This window comes from Macrosteles quadrilineatus, unplaced genomic scaffold (assembly GCF_028750875.1).
Source record: "Macrosteles quadrilineatus isolate MER2022 unplaced genomic scaffold, UCM_ALF_1.0 Scaffold_4__1_contigs__length_99947679, whole genome shotgun sequence".
Lineage (NCBI taxonomy): Eukaryota > Metazoa > Arthropoda > Insecta > Hemiptera > Cicadellidae > Macrosteles > Macrosteles quadrilineatus.
Window position 1 is genome coordinate 48778238 of NW_026542597.1, and position 19530 is coordinate 48797767.

At 33.3% G+C, this 19530-nt stretch overlaps 1 protein-coding gene across 3 annotated transcripts in view; it reads left to right on the forward strand.

Moving 5' to 3' along the window:
• Positions 1-19530, forward strand: part of LOC128991810 (bromodomain-containing protein 3-like) — an 84611-nt gene that overhangs the window by 51633 nt on the left and 13448 nt on the right. For all 3 annotated transcript variants that reach the window (XM_054415002.1, XM_054415004.1, XM_054415005.1), the window contains exons 16-19: positions 12873-12922; positions 14138-14276; positions 14618-14779; positions 14890-15087. In XM_054415002.1, the coding sequence (XP_054270977.1) occupies positions 12873-12922; positions 14138-14276; positions 14618-14779; positions 14890-15087 (549 nt within the window). The remainder of the gene's footprint in view (positions 1-12872; positions 12923-14137; positions 14277-14617; positions 14780-14889; positions 15088-19530) is intronic.

The following is a 19530-nucleotide window of genomic DNA, read 5'->3' on the forward strand; positions in this document are numbered from 1 at the left end:
CTTAATAGTTTACTTAACACACAAAGTTGTGTTCTAATTTTTCATGTCAAACAGTTTAATCATTGTAAAACAATAATTTATTTTTTGTATCTTGTGGCACATTTCCTAATATTTATAACCAAAATTTGGTGCACCATTTACTACTTGACCATCACTAAAGGGTTGTCCAAAGGCCAATTGTCCCTACATATAAAAATGAAAGCTGGATGTTGTTTTGTTTAAGATTTAATCTTCAAACTAATCTTTTTAAATCAAAATTTTAGCTTAAATATTCTTTAGTTTACATTATAAATTGTTTACCAACTGACACTACAACTAGTTGTGCGAGTCACACACTATCTGGCAGGAATGTGAAGGTGAGGAAGGATACTATTAGCCATGCAGAAGGTAACATAAGGAGATTTATTAAGTCTCAAGAGATTAATTTTGGTCTGAAAAAGTCTTGAGTTTCCGGAAAATGTTGTTACATTTTAGGAAAATTAAGATTAAAGGAAAGGTTCTGGGGAGCGAGAGCAAACCCAAGTTCTTGCAGTGACTAATACTTTAACAGGGTGTCTACCAGTCGGGAATTCCGGGAAATTCGGGAAAAAGTCGGGAATTTGGAAAGGTCGGGAAAAGTCGTGAAAAAGTAATGAATTTCGGCCGAAAGTCGGGAATAATCTAACCTTTCAAAATTAGGGATGAACGGGTCCCAAAACTTTTAAAAAATGTTCTGGATCTTATATTCCTGATCATTGGGACGGGATTACATTTGAGGGGTGTGGGATGAAATGAAAATGCATCGGAATTCCAATTCGATTCAGTGATGATCAAAATAACGATTTGAATCATGGGCATTCAGTATCCATATACGTTATTGAATCAGTATCTATATACATTATTGGGTCGTCCCCATCTTAATGATTGATAATTGATAATTGATCCGTATTTATACGCTATTGAATCAGTATCCATATGTTTTTGAATCAGTATCCAAATACGTTTTTGAATCAGTATCCATACGTTATTGAATCAGTATCTACATACGGTATTGAATCAGCATCCATATAGGTTTTAAATCAGTATCCATGCGTTATTGAATCAATATCTATATGCGGTATTGAATCAGTCTTCATATACGTTTTAGAATTAGTATCCTTACCTTATTGAAATCAGTATCCCTACGTTATTGAATTAGTATCCAAAAACGTTTTTGATTCAGCATCCATACGTTATGGAATCAGTATCTATATACGGTATGGTATTACATTACTGTTAATCACACAATGAAACAATTAAATGGGTGATAATATTTGATGGGTCACAATGATGGGTGTGTAAATAGGTATGAATCAGTATTCATATACGTTTTAGAATTAGTATCCATACGTTATTGAAATCAGTATCTATATACGTTATTGAATCAGTATCCATACGTTATTGAATCAGTATCCAAAAACGTTTTAGAATCAGCATCAATACGTTATGGAATCAGTATCTACATACAGTATTGAATCAGTATCCATTAATACGTTTTTGAATCAGTATCCATATGTTATTGAATTAGTATCTATATAAGGTATTGAATCAGTATCCAAATACGTTTTTGAATCAGTATCCATACGTTATTGAATCAGTGTCCAAATACGTTATTGAATCAGTATCCAAATACGTTTTTGAATCGGTATCCATACGTTATTGAGCCAGTATCTAGGCTATATAAGTTATTGAATCAGTATCCATATACGTTTTTGAATCAGTATCCATACGTTATTGAATCAGTGTCCAAATACGTTATTGAATCAGTATCCAAATACGTTTTTGAATCGGTATCCATACGTTATTGAGCCAGTATCTAGGCTATATAAGTTATTGAATCAGTATCCATATACGTTTTTGAATCAGTATCCATACGTTATTGAATCAGTATCCAAATACATAGTTGACTGTTACATCGATACTGTTACTTTGACTATCAGTATCCATATAACTTATTGACATTATTCAAATCGATTGACATTAATTATATAAGTTAATCACTGAGACATTGCTTAGCCATACAAGTTATTACCATCCAAGTACATGGTATACACTGAGACATTGCTTAGCCATACAAGTTATTACCATCCAAGTACATGGCATACACTGAGACATTGCTTAGCCATACAAGTTATTACCATCCAAGTACATGGCATACACTGAGACATTGCTTAGCCATACAAGTTATTACCATCCAAGTACATGGCATACACTGAGACATTGCTTAGCCATACAAGTTATTACCATCCAAGTACATGGCATACACTGAGACATTGCTTAGCCATACAGGTTATTACCATCCAAGTACATGGTATACACTGAGACATTGCTTAGCCATACAAGTTATTACCATCCAAGTACATTGCATACACTGAGACATTGCTCCGCCATACAAGAAGTTAAGTATACCTTGTAGTTCTGATTCTATCCTCTTATTTTATCAATGTAAACCAATTGAAAGATTCATTATTTAAATCTTACAATGGTTTTTATTTGTTTAAACCCAAACATATCTTTATTTATAAAATCAATAAAATAAAATAGGTAACATGCTTAACAACATGATGCTGCAAGTAAAAATTATGAAATAGGCAAGAAGCTCACTGATATTTCCAGAAATACTGGTTCTTCTGTGATTGCAAACAGATATTTCACTCCACTGACAAGTATGAATAGAAAAATTCCGTGTTGCTTCGAATTGAGTTACATAAACATTTTTTTTTAATCGAATCGTTGCTTTGAATTGAAATGTTTTGCTGCTTGACACACCCCTACATTTGATATGGGATTTTCTCGGCATATGATTTGTTTCGATCGTCAGTGAATTTGCTGCGTCGCGAGTGACAACATATTTTGACGAATGTACCGTGACCGCGAGAAAAAGGTGTAGTAACATGTAGAATGGACCGAGTTTTTGGTCGGGATTTAAATAAAAATGGTAATGAAAAGTCGGGAAAAAGTCGGGAATTCCATTTGAGAAATCTGGTAGACACCCTGTTCAAGGGAAGGGAGGTATGAAGATTTTCTTTCTACTGATAGCCTTTTTCTAATTCAGCGTTAAAATACTGGGTATTTTTTATAGTTTATGTTTAGGCAGTTTGCGGGCTTCAAACAAATTACAAAAAAAAACTTTTTTCTCATTATTTCAGTCAACGATACTATTTTAAAAGAAGTTAATAGACTGCAAAACAATATTTTCGGGTCAGATGACATGGACCAAAGAACACTCTCAGAGTATACTAATAAAGTTCCCCGAGCAAAGCTCGGTCCCCATGTACTATTGAAAATTAACCAATTTATAATTTTGAAGCTCGAGGTGATTTAAAAATCTAAGCTTGACTGTCATTGAAGTAGTTTAGCCCAAGGTATTTGATACTTTTTTCAAAAAACTTACATTTGTCTCCAGTAAGTTGTGCTTCTGTAAAACTTCTAATACTTTCTCTAATCTCAGAAGAGTTTCTTCGTAAGTTGACCCTTGGACTAAAATGTCATCAAAAACACATTGTACGCCATCCATACCTTGTAGTAAAGAATCCATGAATTGTTGCCACAGGTATGGAGCAACCTTAACCCCAAACATCAGTCTATTTACTTTGAACAACCCCTTATGAGTACTTAGTGTTTGAATTTTGATACTCTCTTCATCCATTTTCATGGAACCTGTCTGGCCCTTATGTATATAGGGCTTGAGTTGTCCTTCAAGTTTAGTTTTGCTTCAAAGTTTGGAATAGTATTTGTTGTCAAATAAACCTTCATATTTTGTAAGTAATGAATCCAGCTCAGGGCTTCCTTGTTTCATTCATGTTTATAGATTTTATTTCTCCCCAGTCTAGGTTTATTTTTCTCGTCCATTCATGCCCAAAAATCCTGTCGACATGTTGATTGATGACAAAGATTTCTCCCATGAGACACTGTCCCTTATAGTCGCATTGTACATATGTTACCCCCTTAGGTTTTATGATCTCCCCTGTGCAGGTGTGCAGCTCTACACCAGTCTTGTAAAGTTGTTTGGAAGGAATTAGTCTTTTGTAGTCTTCATAAGAAATCTATGTAAGTGATGCTCCAGTATCCAACTCAAAAGTAACGTTTTTACCTTCCAATTTTATATCAATGTGAAATTTGTCATCTCTCTTTTTGTCAGACAGTAAATTAATTTCATGGATATTGTCTTCAGAAATGACATTATTTCCAGTGTAATGAACTTGTCCTTTACTGTTTTTATGTTTACTAAGGCATACTCTTGAAATATGTCCGATCTTTCCACAGGTGTAACAGGTTTCATCAATCATTGGTCAAACATTCGCTCTATGGTATATATTCCCACATCGGTAGCATTTCCCTTTCAGTGACTCATAATCTATTGTACGAAATTTCCTACCGGTACTTAAGACCCCTGTGTTGTATGATTTTGTTCTAGATCTGTGAATTTGTTCATTGGATGTAATATTATTTCTAGCATTAAATTTTACTTGATTTATGTCTAAGTTTCCACTCTTTTGACATATCAAAGTCTACGTATAAGTTGTAAAAGCATGTCTAACACAGATTTTCCACAAGCTTCGCAATTAAATTTACAATTCGTTGACAACCTTTTTTAGTTCTGTAGCAAAGTTTGAAATAGATTCTCCGTATTCAACTAATGAATGTGTGTTGTAAAGTCAAAATATTTTTTTATGAGCTAGAAAGTTTTCAAGCAAGGTCACAAGCTCCCCATACTCTTTATTAATAGGATTGTCTGGTGTACATAGGTCATATAGTTTCTGACGTAGAAGAGGTGTCAAGGCATGTAAGTTTTTAACTTAGGATCATTTATACCTTTTAAAGTCATAAAAACCTCCAGTCTTCTGGCAAAATTATAAAAGCTTTCCCTTTCATCGTAAGGAGTAAAGCTCAAATTTGAAGTAGGAAGGACTGGAATCAGTGTATTAATGCAATCAATTTGATTGGAACAGCTATGTTGCATACTTGCGATATGAAGCATTTGGGCATCCATTAATCTCGCTTTTGTATCAATCAGCATGTTTTCAATACTTTCTCTGTAAGTCAGCTCATTTTCTAAATCTTCTGTATAGAAGTCGTTCTTGTCTTGAATTAGGTCATACTTTGGTTTAATCTCAGCTAACAAACCAAGTCTAGTTTTGATTTCATTGATAGAAAATGTCCCTATGTCCACATACTTCATTACATTTCCAAGCTGAACCTGGACTGTTCTTCGCAATGATTTCAATTTCTTAAATTTATTTACATCTTCTGCTATTTTTTCTAAATCATCCATTATTCTGCTCGTCGCCATTTGTTAGATATTTTAATAATGTAACATTTAAATGGAGTAAGTCAATTTTACTTTATTCAATCACAATTCTATTATATAGGGTGGTAAAAAAGTCCCTGGGCAGTTAAATATTAAAAGAAATAATGCAGATAGAGCTACAATACTTGGTACAAAGTTACAGGGCATAAAACTATATTTTAACACATATTCAGTGATCCAATAACTCTTCAGGGGGACAGCCCACAAGGAGTCGGAAGAAAATCTTAAATGGAAGCATAGGTCAATATGCACATCAAATTAAAGGTCTTCTTTAGTAGAATACAATGCCGCAAACCGCACTTCAAAAGGTTGATCCTGCGCAAAATGGCAGATGTTCAAAGATTTCTTGAATCCGACATTTTGAATCTTTGAACGACTGCCATTTTTTACTCAGGCATTCTTTTGAGCTTGAATTTACGGCATCGTAATCTACTAGTGAAGACCTTTAATTTGATGTGCATATCGACCTATGCTTACGTTAACAATTTTCTTCCGATTCCTAGGGCTGTGCCCCCTGAGGATAAAGCGTATAATAGCAATGTAAATTAAATGAATCTTTGAACAACTGTCATTTTGTGCAGGGTCAACCTTTTGAAGTGCGGTTTGTGGCATTGTATTCTACTAAAAAAGACCTTTAATTTGATGTGCATATTGACCTATGCTTCCATTTAAGATTTTTTCCGACTCCTTGTGGGCCGTCCCCCTGAAGAGTTATTGGATCACTGAATATGTGTTAAAATAGAGTTTTATGCCCTGTAACTTTGTACCAAGTATTGTAGCTCTATCTGCATTATTTTTTAAAATATTTAACTGTCCAGGGACTTTTTTACCACCCTGTATAACTGAATCATCATTAAACAATAACAAATGAACAGATCAGATGTAAATTAACAATTATAGTATAAGCCAGTACATTTGGAATGGACACATCACTTACACATTCTTGTCCCAGTTGAAGACTGGCTCAAATATTGGAAAATGTAATTATTTAACTTTTTGTTTCGATGTAATATGCAAATTAATCCTAAGTATGGAACAATAATTTAACATGACATTTTTATTGTAAAATTTCACTTAAGTTTGTACTTACATACATGTCACGTTTTTAAATGAGTGTTTTCTATGTAAGGGCCGTTTAGCTCCTTAGCTCATGCAACAAGACAGCTTGCTACTCACAGGCATAATTTGTTTGTGAACTACGCCATTTACAGCCTGTAGCTGACATGTATGTTTTGCTGTGTCAAGAAAAGATTGTTTAAAATGGATGAATCACCCTACGCTTGCGAGATGGCATCAGTGATACTTTTATGAATACAAGAAACATATGCCAAACATTCATCACCAGTGAGGGTAAAGTGCTGAAATGGCTTAGGGCCGGTACACACACACCGACTTTTGTCGTGCCCCTGTACGACTTCGTGTTGTATAGGCTCACGACTGTTTTGAGTCGTAGCTGTCGCGTCGGTGTATACACACTAGTGCATCTCGGGACACGACTGCAGAGTGCCACGCTGGAAAATAACGTGTTTTTCGTGTTTGTTTTTTTGTCCCTAATAGTATCCAACAGGATGTCAAATAACATTGACGACATTCTGAAATATCCAAAAAACTTTTTCCTATCACTTTTCAATTCGTCAAACGATACACTAAACAGTCCTTTCATCCTTCTCTCAAGTAAAAAAGGATCTGTTTGGATACTTCTTCTTCTACGTCGAAGTTTTCTCCTTAACGAAGGCGAAGGAGAACCTCTTCCTCCGGCGACATCCTCACAAATGAGTTGTCCTAAAGCCAGTAGAGTTCGCTGTTGTGTTTGCTGAGTCGTATACCGATACGACAACTGTCGTGAGGTAATACGACTTTGTTGTGAGGTAATACGACTTTGTCGTATGCCAGCACGACACGAACAGTCGTACTCACATGCGTCCAAGTCGGTGTGTGTGTACCGGCCCTTAGGGATTTGGAAACTGTCTACGATGAAGAACGCTCGGGCTGACCTTGACAGTGTTTTGGCTTTGAAATTAACAGGGGAGGTTGAGTGTCGTCATTCCATGAATTGTTGCTTGGATTCAGGGGTGCTTATAAAACCCACATTTTGTCTCCCACAATCCTCCTCACTTAGGTTCCTACTCATGACTCGTCACTGCCAATGCTTGCAATGCTGCTACTTGTTCCGCCTTATATTTCTTCTTTGTAGGCTAATTAATTTTTTATATCATTTTTCCATTACTCACCAATGTCAGTTCCTTTTATCCAAGGCCGTAGCCAGGGGGGGTTAGGGGGCCAAACCCCCCCCCCCCCCCGAAATCCCGAAATTTAGTAGTAAAATTAACACTAGGTTTAAAAAGTGCAAGTTAAATTATAAAATTGAAACCACAACAGAGGATTATTATATTTTATGTTTTATTATGTTTGCAGTAACTATTCATATTTCATATAATGATTCTATTAATGAATATGATCTTAAGGTAATGAAAATATGAAGGTTCAACAAAAATAATTTACTCAAATAAAACAGATTTATCATCCTCTAATATTTTCCATATGTAACTATATCAACATTTTAGAAATAGCATGGAAATTGGTGTTTGAAAGTGCTTAAATCTCTTAACCACAGTCATGACCTGACCCAGTGGCGGTTCCAAGGGAGGCTATAGGGGCTAAAGAAAGTACCAAACTGTTTTTAGGATGATATAGTCATAGCCTACAGTATGGTAAGAAATTTGTGAATGCAATTGTGTTTATATTTGTAAATGTCGACTTGCTTATGACAATATAAGTTAAATGGGAGTTTTTTTATGATTGAAGACAGTTTTAGGCGTTAAATTTTGCTTTAGAAAGTCACTAAACTAACTTTAAAAATGTTAAAAAAAATTCCGGGGATGGACCCCCAAGCCCCCCTTGACAAGGTCCTAGATCTGCCACTAACCTGACCCCCCCCCCCTCCGAAAGTTTGTCCTGGCTAAGGCCTTGCTTTTATCAAATTTGGTGAAAAACATATATTAGTTAGCAAATAAAGTTACTGCTGTGTTTTTTCTTATGATTTTATTTACGCTCAGAGCTGCTCTGACTCTGACTGCTGCTCTGCTCGACGAGTAATATCACACCCTTTTCCTTTGAATTTAAAATAAGCAAAAAGGTGGTGGTGAGAAAAAGTTTAGGACAAGGTTTATGGTTTTGAAAGAGGGCAATAAACCTTTTTGACAGTGAAAAAGCGTTACAAAAAGTTCCTAAAATAAGTAGACTCCCTTAAAACAGCATCATTAAAAATAATTGAGGCCTAATGATTTATGTGTACAGAAAGTGATGTAACCCTAAAAATGAACTTTGTTGACATTATTGACGAGTTTGCTAAAAAATGTAGGAAAACCAGTCATTTAAGGTGTTGACTGTTTAGAGTTTGAAATGTTTACAATTACATTTTATAAGTAAAAACATTTTTCTTTTCAAACGTTTTTACAACTAAACCTATCTATATATATTAATTACGTAAGCCGATTCGTCAAAATTGTGGGCGACTGGGAAGTCGTAGAACGACGGGATAGGGCTCAAATTAAAGGTCTCGGCCCCGTGACGGCGGGAAAAATAGTGAAATTCCCCGAATCTTAACACAAAATTAGATATAACGTAAAATGTTCTCCATAAGAATAGCATTAGAAGGCATTTTACTGCTGATTTTTGTTTTCTTCAATACAGCTGATAGTGATTTATCACTAAGCAAGTGAGCAATATTACATTTGGAATACTCATTTGCCAGTCAATTCTGCAATGTAATGTATACTATATTAACCAACTATATAAGGGGATAACGTTACCCATAATAATCAAGACTTTTTAGTTATGTCAAAGTTGAAATGAATTATTTTCAAGATTAAAGAAACGATTCAAGATTAAATTTTCTTTGTTTTGATTTCAAAACATATGTTAAAGATTTATTCCACACTTTTTTGTAAATTTGCTAACATTTATATTTGAGACTAGCTGTGTGGGTGTTCTACGCACGGGGATCTTATAGTAATCAGTTGAAACCTTCTTATATAAAGAACAGCAGTTGGTTTGCATATTTTCAGATATGCTGGCCAAACTATTTATTATACATAACTTCATTTTATGTCGTTTGTTGTCATTCCGGTATGACAATCAATAAAAGGCTAAATTACCTGTGTCCGCTGGTCGATCCTAATGTATCCTATTACAGGAGATGCATTTCGGCGAAATTAAATCGCCATCATCAGTCCTAAAGGTCTTGAGCTTCCCCATTAGGTGCGTCTTGGAGTTTTTGAAACACATACACGAACTGTACACTTATACACATGACGAATAAAACATAAATACACAGTAGGCCTACTTTTATTTTTACTATAGACAAGTAGACGCGCGTCGGTCGTGTGCCGAGTCTCGACTGAAAACGCTCATTTAAAAAATGTAAGTTTCCCAGCAATATACAACACTGATTCAAGGTCTATTTCCCGGTTATCAAAACTCAAGAACAATTTTATACACAAAGAATCTCTATTTTCATTTACTGTTACCCTACATATTATTGCACTTGCGATTAATTAAATCTGTTATGTAAGGAAAAACGTTTTTAATCTTAATTGGTTTGGATTTGCTTTCAAGACGTGATCGGAAATGGTTGCGGTATTTGTAAACAACATTCAATGTAAACATATCAGTGACAGCTAGAAGAAATAATCTTGATTTGAACAGCTGTTCGTTATTTCATAGAAAAATATGTGCTAAACATCAAAATTGGGTTTTTAAACGTCCGTTATTTTATTTACAAAGTGGTGACGCCATATTTTAATGGCTAAAGACAATTTCGCCAATCCAGTGAATACATTAAAATGATTTGGAACTTGATAGGTACTCTCGTTTTTCAGGAGTAGGCCGCGTAAAATGGCTCTTGGGTCGTAACAGACATGAAGACAGACAGAAATTTAGATGAGACTTGTTTCGGTTTCTCTAATGTATAAAACGTAAAAATAACCTAAAAGTTTATGATTCTGAGCAATGTACAGACAAAACTCTAATTTTATTTATATAGATTTAGTGTAGTAGTGCTTAATCAATATTTTGTATGAAGTGGAATAGCCTCAACGGTTACTCTTAGAAAACAATTTGGGAATAAAGATGATGAAGTAGGTTCGTACAGGTATTTGTTCGTTAAGTACTTAAGTACTTTGTTGCTCCAATCAAAAAAGGTTCAAATAATATAGCCTAGCATGCACGGTAGTAAAGGGAGCACCTATATATAACAGTAGAACATAAAGGTAATTTCCGTTTCTTAAAACTAACCAAAAATATTTATGTCGTGATTAGTTTACATAAGTGGGTAATGGAACCCTAACCAGTCGCAAAATAGTTAGTAATTAGACGTTGATTAGGCCCTTTTTTGGTAGAATATGTAAATCAATCACACCTTTAGGAGGATTACCACGACATACACTTACACTAGGCTATTGGGTTTTTTTACACAAAAGATAATGTTGTAATGAGATATATATCCTGACACAGAGATATTCCGATTTTGTTTAAATATTACAATAATTTCTTTTCCATTCGAGCTTTTTAGGGACTTATGTCCCTACAAGCCACTAGTTTTACTTTTAAAAACGTACCTTAAAAAATATAAATGTGTATGTAAGTCAAAGTTAAACTTGTTATTGTATTTTTAATTGATGGTTTATGTTTTTACTTCAATATGCACCCACATAGTTATTAATGTTAACAAACAAAAGTAAACACAATATAACGGCCTTATTGTTGTTATATTGCATATGCTCGTGCAACTCGTAAAACACCTATGAATAATATTATGATTCAAATCAATGTCGGCAGCGAGGGGGGGGCCACAACTACCTCTTGATTAGAGTTTTGAGCTCCAATATCATTGATAGTTCATCTACTACCGTACTGCAACTATTTAGTATTATTTCTCCGCACCACATCATAGGACGCTAGGCCCTAGACCAGAACTGTTTTACACTCTACTACAGGGTTGCGGCACTATCACATGGATAAAATCTATTGGTAACTGGTGGGATTCGACCACTAGATCAGTTCACTCCCCTATACTTAGTATAATAATATTTACACATGCAACTCTTCCAAGTTTAATTGCTTTCAATCAAAAGACTGATTGGCAAAAATGCTTCTTGTTTTTAAATCTGAGGATCGATCAATATGATTTTAAACTTGGTTGCCATGATTTGTTACTGGGTATTACTTTAGTTAAGTTGTATACAGGGTGTCCATAGAAAACGTTTCAGGATTTTGGGAAATGAATCCTCATACTAAAAGGAAGAAAAACGTTTACGCGAAGGTATGTCCGAAAATGAATATTTACCCAGTTATCCGCCATTTTGTTTTTTATACAAAAATATTTTGATCTGTGAAGTTTTTCATTCAATGACTATGAAATTTGGTAACCATGTTAACATGTTAACCAAATTTCATAATCATCAAATGAAAAACTTCACATTTAAAAATATTTTTTTATAAAAAACAAAATGGCGGATAACTGAGTAAATATGCATTTTCGGACATTCCTTCACATAAACCCTTTTCTTCATTTTAGTATGAGGATTCATTTCCTTAAGTCCTGAAACGTTTTTTTGGACACCCTGTATAGGGATGTGTCGAATCCAAATCTTGAATCCAACGAATCCTAAGAAAAGATTTTTTCTTTTAGAATAGAATTATAAGGCATACACTATACTGTGACATTGCCAAGCCATAGAGGTTATTGACGTCGTAATATACAGTACTGTGACATTGACTAACCATAGAGGTTATTGACGTCTTAATATACAGTACTGTGACATTGCCTAACCATAGCGGTTATTTACGTCATACATAATATACAGTAGTGTGACATTGACTAACCATAGAGGTTATTGACGTCTTAATATACAGTACTGTGACATTGCCTAACCATAGCGGTTATTTACGTCATACATAATATACAGTAGTGTGACATTGACTAACCATAGAGGTTATTGACGTCTTATTATACAGTACTGTGACATTGCCTAACCATAGAGGTTATTGACGTCTTAATATTATTTTCATTTCATTCATTTCAATATACAGTACTGTGACATTGCCTAACCATAGAGGTTATTGATGTCTTTATATACAGTACTGTGACATTGACTAACCATAGATGTTATTGACGTCGTAATATACAGTACTGTGACATTGTCATTTTATGAACACAGTACTCTATCGATCAACGAATTTCAAATTAACAAGTCTACTAACATCAACCATAAATAACCAATAATGAATCATATCCCTTAAAGTTCTCTTATATAAACAAAACTATTGGGGAAGATTTATTAGATTCAATTTTATTGGTATTGATTGGAATACTGTTATAAAAATAATTTTTAGATTGTTGGTTATAGCCAAAGAAGAGCAAATACAATAATCTATTTTGTTCAATGAAAAGAACTCACGTGAACCCAAGATCAGTCAGTTTTCCTCAGATATTCTTCATTTGTAAGATGTGGTTTATGTTTTATCAAAAATATGTTTTCAGGACGCAATGGTAGACCACCAAGGAAGAAAAACAAGAAAAATCATCAAACGGTAATCATTAGATGTATAGTATTTATTATAACTTTGAGCATGAGCTGAGAGTTTTATAATAGCTGGGAATGCTGAGAACTGGTCTGCAGTAAATATATAACTTACTGGTAACAATTTACATTATACATTTACATTCTACAGTGACATTCACTGTAGAAAGCATGTTAAATTTATTTTGTTAGAATTTGTCTAGTTTTTTTTTTTTTTTTCAATCTTTACGAGCAATCAAAGCCAGTAAATTTAGTAAAACCTATTGTAACGAAAAATAATTATGGACAAGCTTACCTTGAATGATTTTGATAGTTGAAAATTAGCTAATGCTATATTTTGACTGTCTATTCAAATAATCCAGTTTTAAAATGTCTAACTTTTTGGTGAGGTATCATAATTTTTCGTAGACCACACTCACCACGTGTTATATCAAAGACTTGGCAAGTAGGATGACAAACACACTACTGTCCTAGATATTAAATATTACAAATCACAGACCCGCAACGTATTAGATTCAAGGTACTGCTTCCTCAAAGCTAGAAAAATTATTTTTCCTACAGTTACCCAACAATGTACATGTTCTCTCACTGATTTGAGAAAGCAAAGTGGCCAATTCGCTCATCAGTGAGACAATGTTACATTGTCTCACTCTAATTACTTTGTCTCACTCCAGATTTGCAACGTGAAGGCACGAAATAGTGAGCGCGTAACATGCAGGCAGCATCGTATGCGCGCGAAATACGTTGGCAGCACTGGCTGTAAATCAGCTGGTCAGCTGTTGTACTGTTGTATTTGTCACTTCACATTAAATGTTATATTAAAAGTTCACTTCTGTGTAAAAATAGGTTATGTTTCTTCACCAATTTATTTGTTTTATGGTAACTGTAGGAAAAGTATAATGTGCAACTCGAGTGCAAAGTACAATTGCCTCACTCGAGAAACCATTCCTCACTCGCCTACGGCTCGGGAGTAAGGATTTCTCTCGAGTGAGTCAATTGCTCACTTTTCTCACTAGTTGCACAAATAACTATTTTTTGAGCTGGACATGGTTGAAAGTCACTCACCATCATCAACAACCCCTCTTTGGAATAGTTAGACAAGTGATAGAATGTTAGATCTGTATTTAAAATTAAAGCAAGCTTTATAAAATCAGGTTTGGGTAAACAGTTCTAGTCAGTAGTTTCAGTTGCAAAAATTATTCCAAATACTATAAATGGTTTATAGGAACAAACTGGTCCAGTTCCAAACCTGACTATGAGCACTGCCTCGGGCCAAATAGTTAACAGATCTCAACCTCCTCCTACGGCTCGGAAAACGACAACTCCAGCTCCGGTGGTCCCTGTCACGCCCCAGCCTGACTCTGGTGAGTATGTTATTCAACAACATAACAAGGAGATTTATGTAATGAGTATTGTATTATGATTGTGGTCAAGTATTTAATTTGATGTCCATTCAGATATGTTGCGTCATGAGTTTTAGACATTGTAGCTCAGAAATAAAATAAATTGATTTTTTTTTTTTTTAATAACGATAATTGTCCTTGGATACACCATTGGCTTACTTTATTATGAGGCTGAAACAAAATAACATCATATTTGCCCTCGACTCAGCTATGCAACATCTTTTAAAAGGCTAAAATTAGTATTGCCAGCTATTCATTGCTTTAACTCGCATGAACCTCGTACTGCATTACTAATGTTGCAGCCAAGAAGCCGCCCGTGGTAGCGAGTCACTCGTTGCCGGCACAGCCTGCGCGACCGACGCCCCTGGCCACAGCTGCTCCCATCGCAGCCAAGAGGCCGTCAACCAATCAGGTGATAACACCGACCACCATGCCGGCCAACCCGCCCACACTGGATCTTCAAGGTAAGGCCCCTTCTTTTACCAGTCTGTGGCGTTTGTTTTTTTTATTGGGAGAAGAAGCCAGATCGGATGTATCAACTGGAAGTGTAGCACAAATTTGTTGTCATGTGCAGGTGCAATATTAGATGTTAAGTCGGAGTTGGTAGAGCAGCCCGCCACTACTGTCGTGCCAGAGCCTGTTGAGATGGTCAAGAAAGAGCCACTTGAATCGACACTGGCTGTTCTACCTTCTGTGTTCGACCCCTTGCCAGAAAGTCCTAAGGAAGAAAAGCCCATCCTGCCCATGCAGGTTCTTCCTCATCCAAACGATGGTTAGTTTTTTATCCTTCCTACAAACTGATTTTTCTATTAGTTTTACAATTCATCTAGTCCTACTTTTAGAGGAAACAAAGGGAGCACATTTTATAAAAGTTTAACAAACATACAAAAATTGAGATTTGAGGATCTTCAAGATCATTGTACATAATGTACATAGCTTTCTTGTATACTGTTTTATATTTTGTGATAGTCTAGGTGCTAGATAATAATGTGTAAATAATACGATGGAAAGATTTTATATGTGGAGAACTCCACAATTGAGTGAATCCATAATTTTAGTCGAGGTTTGTTTGTTATATGAAAGCAGTATTACGAGTTATTTCTTTGGAGTATAATCTACTTACTTCAAGGTTATAAATTCGCTCTTAACTATACGTCGTGCAATATGAGAAAATGCAATCAATGAAGCTTTAAGATTTATTATTTAAAAGTTTGGAAAGAAAATATGAGCTAAATTTTAAATGCAATATCTTAAGCTTTCCTAAAGCTTTAACATTACTGTAATATTTTGTTTGTGTTATTAGAAATTTATAAAGTTTTAGGAAGTAATAATAATTGTATCTTTACTGTGGGGGAGTTTTTGGTTGGATAATGTATGTACAAAAGAAATTTATTGTCACTCAAGTGTAGGTAGAACAATGCACCTTTATGCACATAGTGTTGAGGAAAAATATTATTGTATGCAGAATAATTTGTAACTTATTGTTTCCCAATTCAACATAATCTCTTTTCCATTTCTTAAGATTATTTTACTTAAACTTTGTATTGGGTCCATAAACTGTTAAATGCCATTTTGTTACTAAAACATGCAACGTAACCTTTTTAAGCATATTTTCCATACCAGTCAAAGTATTGTTCACTGTTTAAGGACAAAAAATGTCTCTGCATGTACAATGGTTTTATAGGAATATGTATTTAGGCTATCTAAAAAATGTGTATCTCAAATTTATAACTGTGCCATTGTAAAAAAATGTTCTCATTTGTTTTTTTTTCTCTTTGTCATGTAGTTAAAGAATATTATTGATTGACAATTTATGAAGTTCCTGTTCAACTTGCTAATCATTTATAAATTATTGTTTGTTAAATTATGCTGTGCATAAAAGTTCAATGTTTCCCTAGGTTATGAACAGTAGCCTACAGTATAAGACTTACATCACTTATTGTTTACAAAGTGTGAGTAAATCATCAATAAAATAAAATAGCTTATTCCCTATATGGGAAATTTGCTTAAACAGGCTAAAATTGTCTTTGAACTCTATAGAAAATGTGCATGATCTCACAAACATTATAATGTGGCTTGTTGAAGTAAGCTGTGTTAAACTCACTATTACAAGTTTGTTAAGAGATGTATTGTGTTTTGTTTACATTGGGAAAACTTAGTCTTGGTGGACGAAGCTCAGAATTAGCAACAATATAGTTCAAGAATTTATTTATTTGCTGCAAACGATATATTATTTATAGAGAATAAATTGATATTTCGTCGATGAAAAAATAAAAAAACCATTAAAAAGTTATATCTACGGATTGAATTATATACTTTACACTTTTGTAGAATTTCTTACCGGTATTTAAGTTTGTATGTTATGAGAATTAGGAAAGGTTGCCATTAAAAATATCAAATGATTAGTAACAATTTTTAAAACAAAAACTAAGCCCTTAATTTGAAAATAGGTTATTCAAAAACGGTGGTCAATTTCATTTTTTTCACATTTGAATTCTTGCTATGACACTAGGGGCTCTCTCATACTTCTATCAATCAGTTTTTTATATAACAAATTGAATTTTAATACCCCCGCCACAGCAAACCTACAGACTATGCGAATTTCCATCAACCTAATTGCATTTAGGCCTACTCTAAAATATCTCCTTAAAAATATTACATTTATTCCCTATTTAAATAGCATTGGTTTAATAAGTACTTAAGTTTGCTGCAACAGGGAGGGTAAAAATGTTTTTGTGTGTGTGAAATGTTAATATGTAGTTTAGATAAATTTTCCAAAATTGATAAAAATATATTCATAAACAAGCAAACTGCAACAGTTTACTTATTCTCCATAAGAATAACATAGGAATTTATAATTTAAAATTTGTTGGAATTTTCTCTGTAACCATTAGGCGCATAAAAACGCTTCAATATACTAAATTATTTTTTTTTAATCTCTAGAAAATGGTTTGGAAATAAATTGTAACATTTTATGCTTTTAGGGTAAAAAATGGGAAAACTACATTTTTACCCCATAAAACCCCCATAAACCCCTGTTCCCATAGTCCGATCATGCTGGTTTGCGAACTCGTTTGAATAAATGTAGGTTTAGGCCTACACAATTTCATCAAAATCGGATAATTTTTGTTTGAGTTATCGTGCTAACGGCCACATATATTTGAATTTGAACAGATGGTGTTTTTGGGCTCTATGGACCTCAAAATGAAAAAGTAAATCTGTCCCGGGTCCAGGTCTTACCATGAGTACTACGTTATTAGCTTATTCCCTATGTGGGAAATCGCTAAAAATCAAATCAAAATTAAATATTAGCAATATTAGTACTTTTAGTCATTCAAAAGCAATGGTTCTAAGACTAAGACTAAACCTATTTTATAGTTACAATTTATTTACAATCATCACGTTCCATCAACAATTTTCTGAAAAGGCGAGATGTAATTGTCAAGCAGTAATGTGATAAATCCATTCAATACAATTTAAAAAACCCCACCTTCACTATTTATAATTTATATATTGCTAGGAAAAATACCAAACATGAAACAAATAAAGACCAAAATTTTTACTCTTGACCTTTTTTTTTCAAAATAAGTAATTGGTGTATATTTTGAAAATTGTTAACGAAAGGAGTTGTATGATTTATGTTACATCACAATATTGTATGCACCTTGTTTCTGTGTAAATCAGTAAATAATTCTATTATGTTTTTTTTCGTATGGATGAAGAATGGAGTACTAATATAATTTTTTTACTAATCAAATTCCATACTTATGTATACGTCAGAAAACTAAACTTTAGATTAAGCAAAACTACATCATGTTTAGCTTTTTTCTTTTTTCAGAGTACAATATTGTTTTAATAATTTAATAATAAATTGTTTTTATAATATCATTGTAGTATTTATTATCCTAGCTTTTTAAGACATAAACTGTAGTCCTTGAGTCAAAATTGTAATTCTTGCTCATTTACTGTAGCTAATTGAGACACTTCCAAAAAACAATGTTAATAAAATATAATATTCATTTGTATTTAAAGTGTTGTTTTTATCGGATATTTGCAATAATAAAACAGTTCAAACATCTCAATTACTTTAATTAGTTGGAATATTAGTTGGGCTTTATAAAAAACCTTAAATTTATCGCCATTGCTTTTTACAACAAATGTTTTTATTTATTATGAATTATTCAATACTTTAAAAAGTAAGTTTATCATTATGTTTAAGGGAGAACTTCCTACTAGTTAAATCTTTTGTAGCATAATTTAATTAATATAAAATTAGCATTTAACTTTGTGCAAATAAAGAAAATAAAAATAAAAATACATTGATATTAACCGAGAAATATTGATTGACTATATTCAGGGATGAATTTTCATTATATGACATGATTTATAAAAGTAAATAACTAGGTGTGCTTTTTATTTCGTTTCTACTGGTAAAAAATGTAACTAGTAGTAGAATGAGCTACACATATAAAGTTGTCAAGGGATTATTATATTGAGCTACACATATTACATTGACTTAGGTTAATTAAAACTCAATAAATACAAGGTTTTTTGTACACATTTACCATGGAGTTTCTACCACAAGCTCATTTTTTTATAATAATGTACATTCTATTATCCAATTACGGTATATCAACTAAGTTTTTTCCGTCTATTTAAACAAATTATAAAGTATAAACAATTTAAAAAAAAGTTTAAGGATGATATTTTCTTACTTAAATACCATTTTGATATTTATTTGGCAACGAACCCTAAAAATAAGCTTTTTGCTGTAACTTTTCAAAGATTCACTGACATTTTGTTACAGGCATGTTTAAATTTAAAAATGAAAAATCATAAATAAAATAATTGTTGGTTGTGTGGACGTAATTTAATAATAGAGAACATGTTTTAGAATAGATTGTTAAACTAAATTGCTGTGCAAAATAAGTTCTAACTCAAACAGTTTTAAGTCTGTTGATTGGTATGTGGTTATTATTTTGCTAAAATGTCTGTGAATGATTCAAAATGGGTCGGAGATAGATCATTAATGTTGCCTCGGTGGGATCAAAATGCAGCTAAAAAGAAATTGTCATAAAATAATAAAAAAGTGACTAGATTGTATGATGCAGTAAAAGTAAATTGGTAAACTTTATAATGAGTCAAACAACACTAAAATCAATAGAAAACGCTAAGAAAAACTGAGTTACGCTCAAGTATAACTTAAGAAGCAATA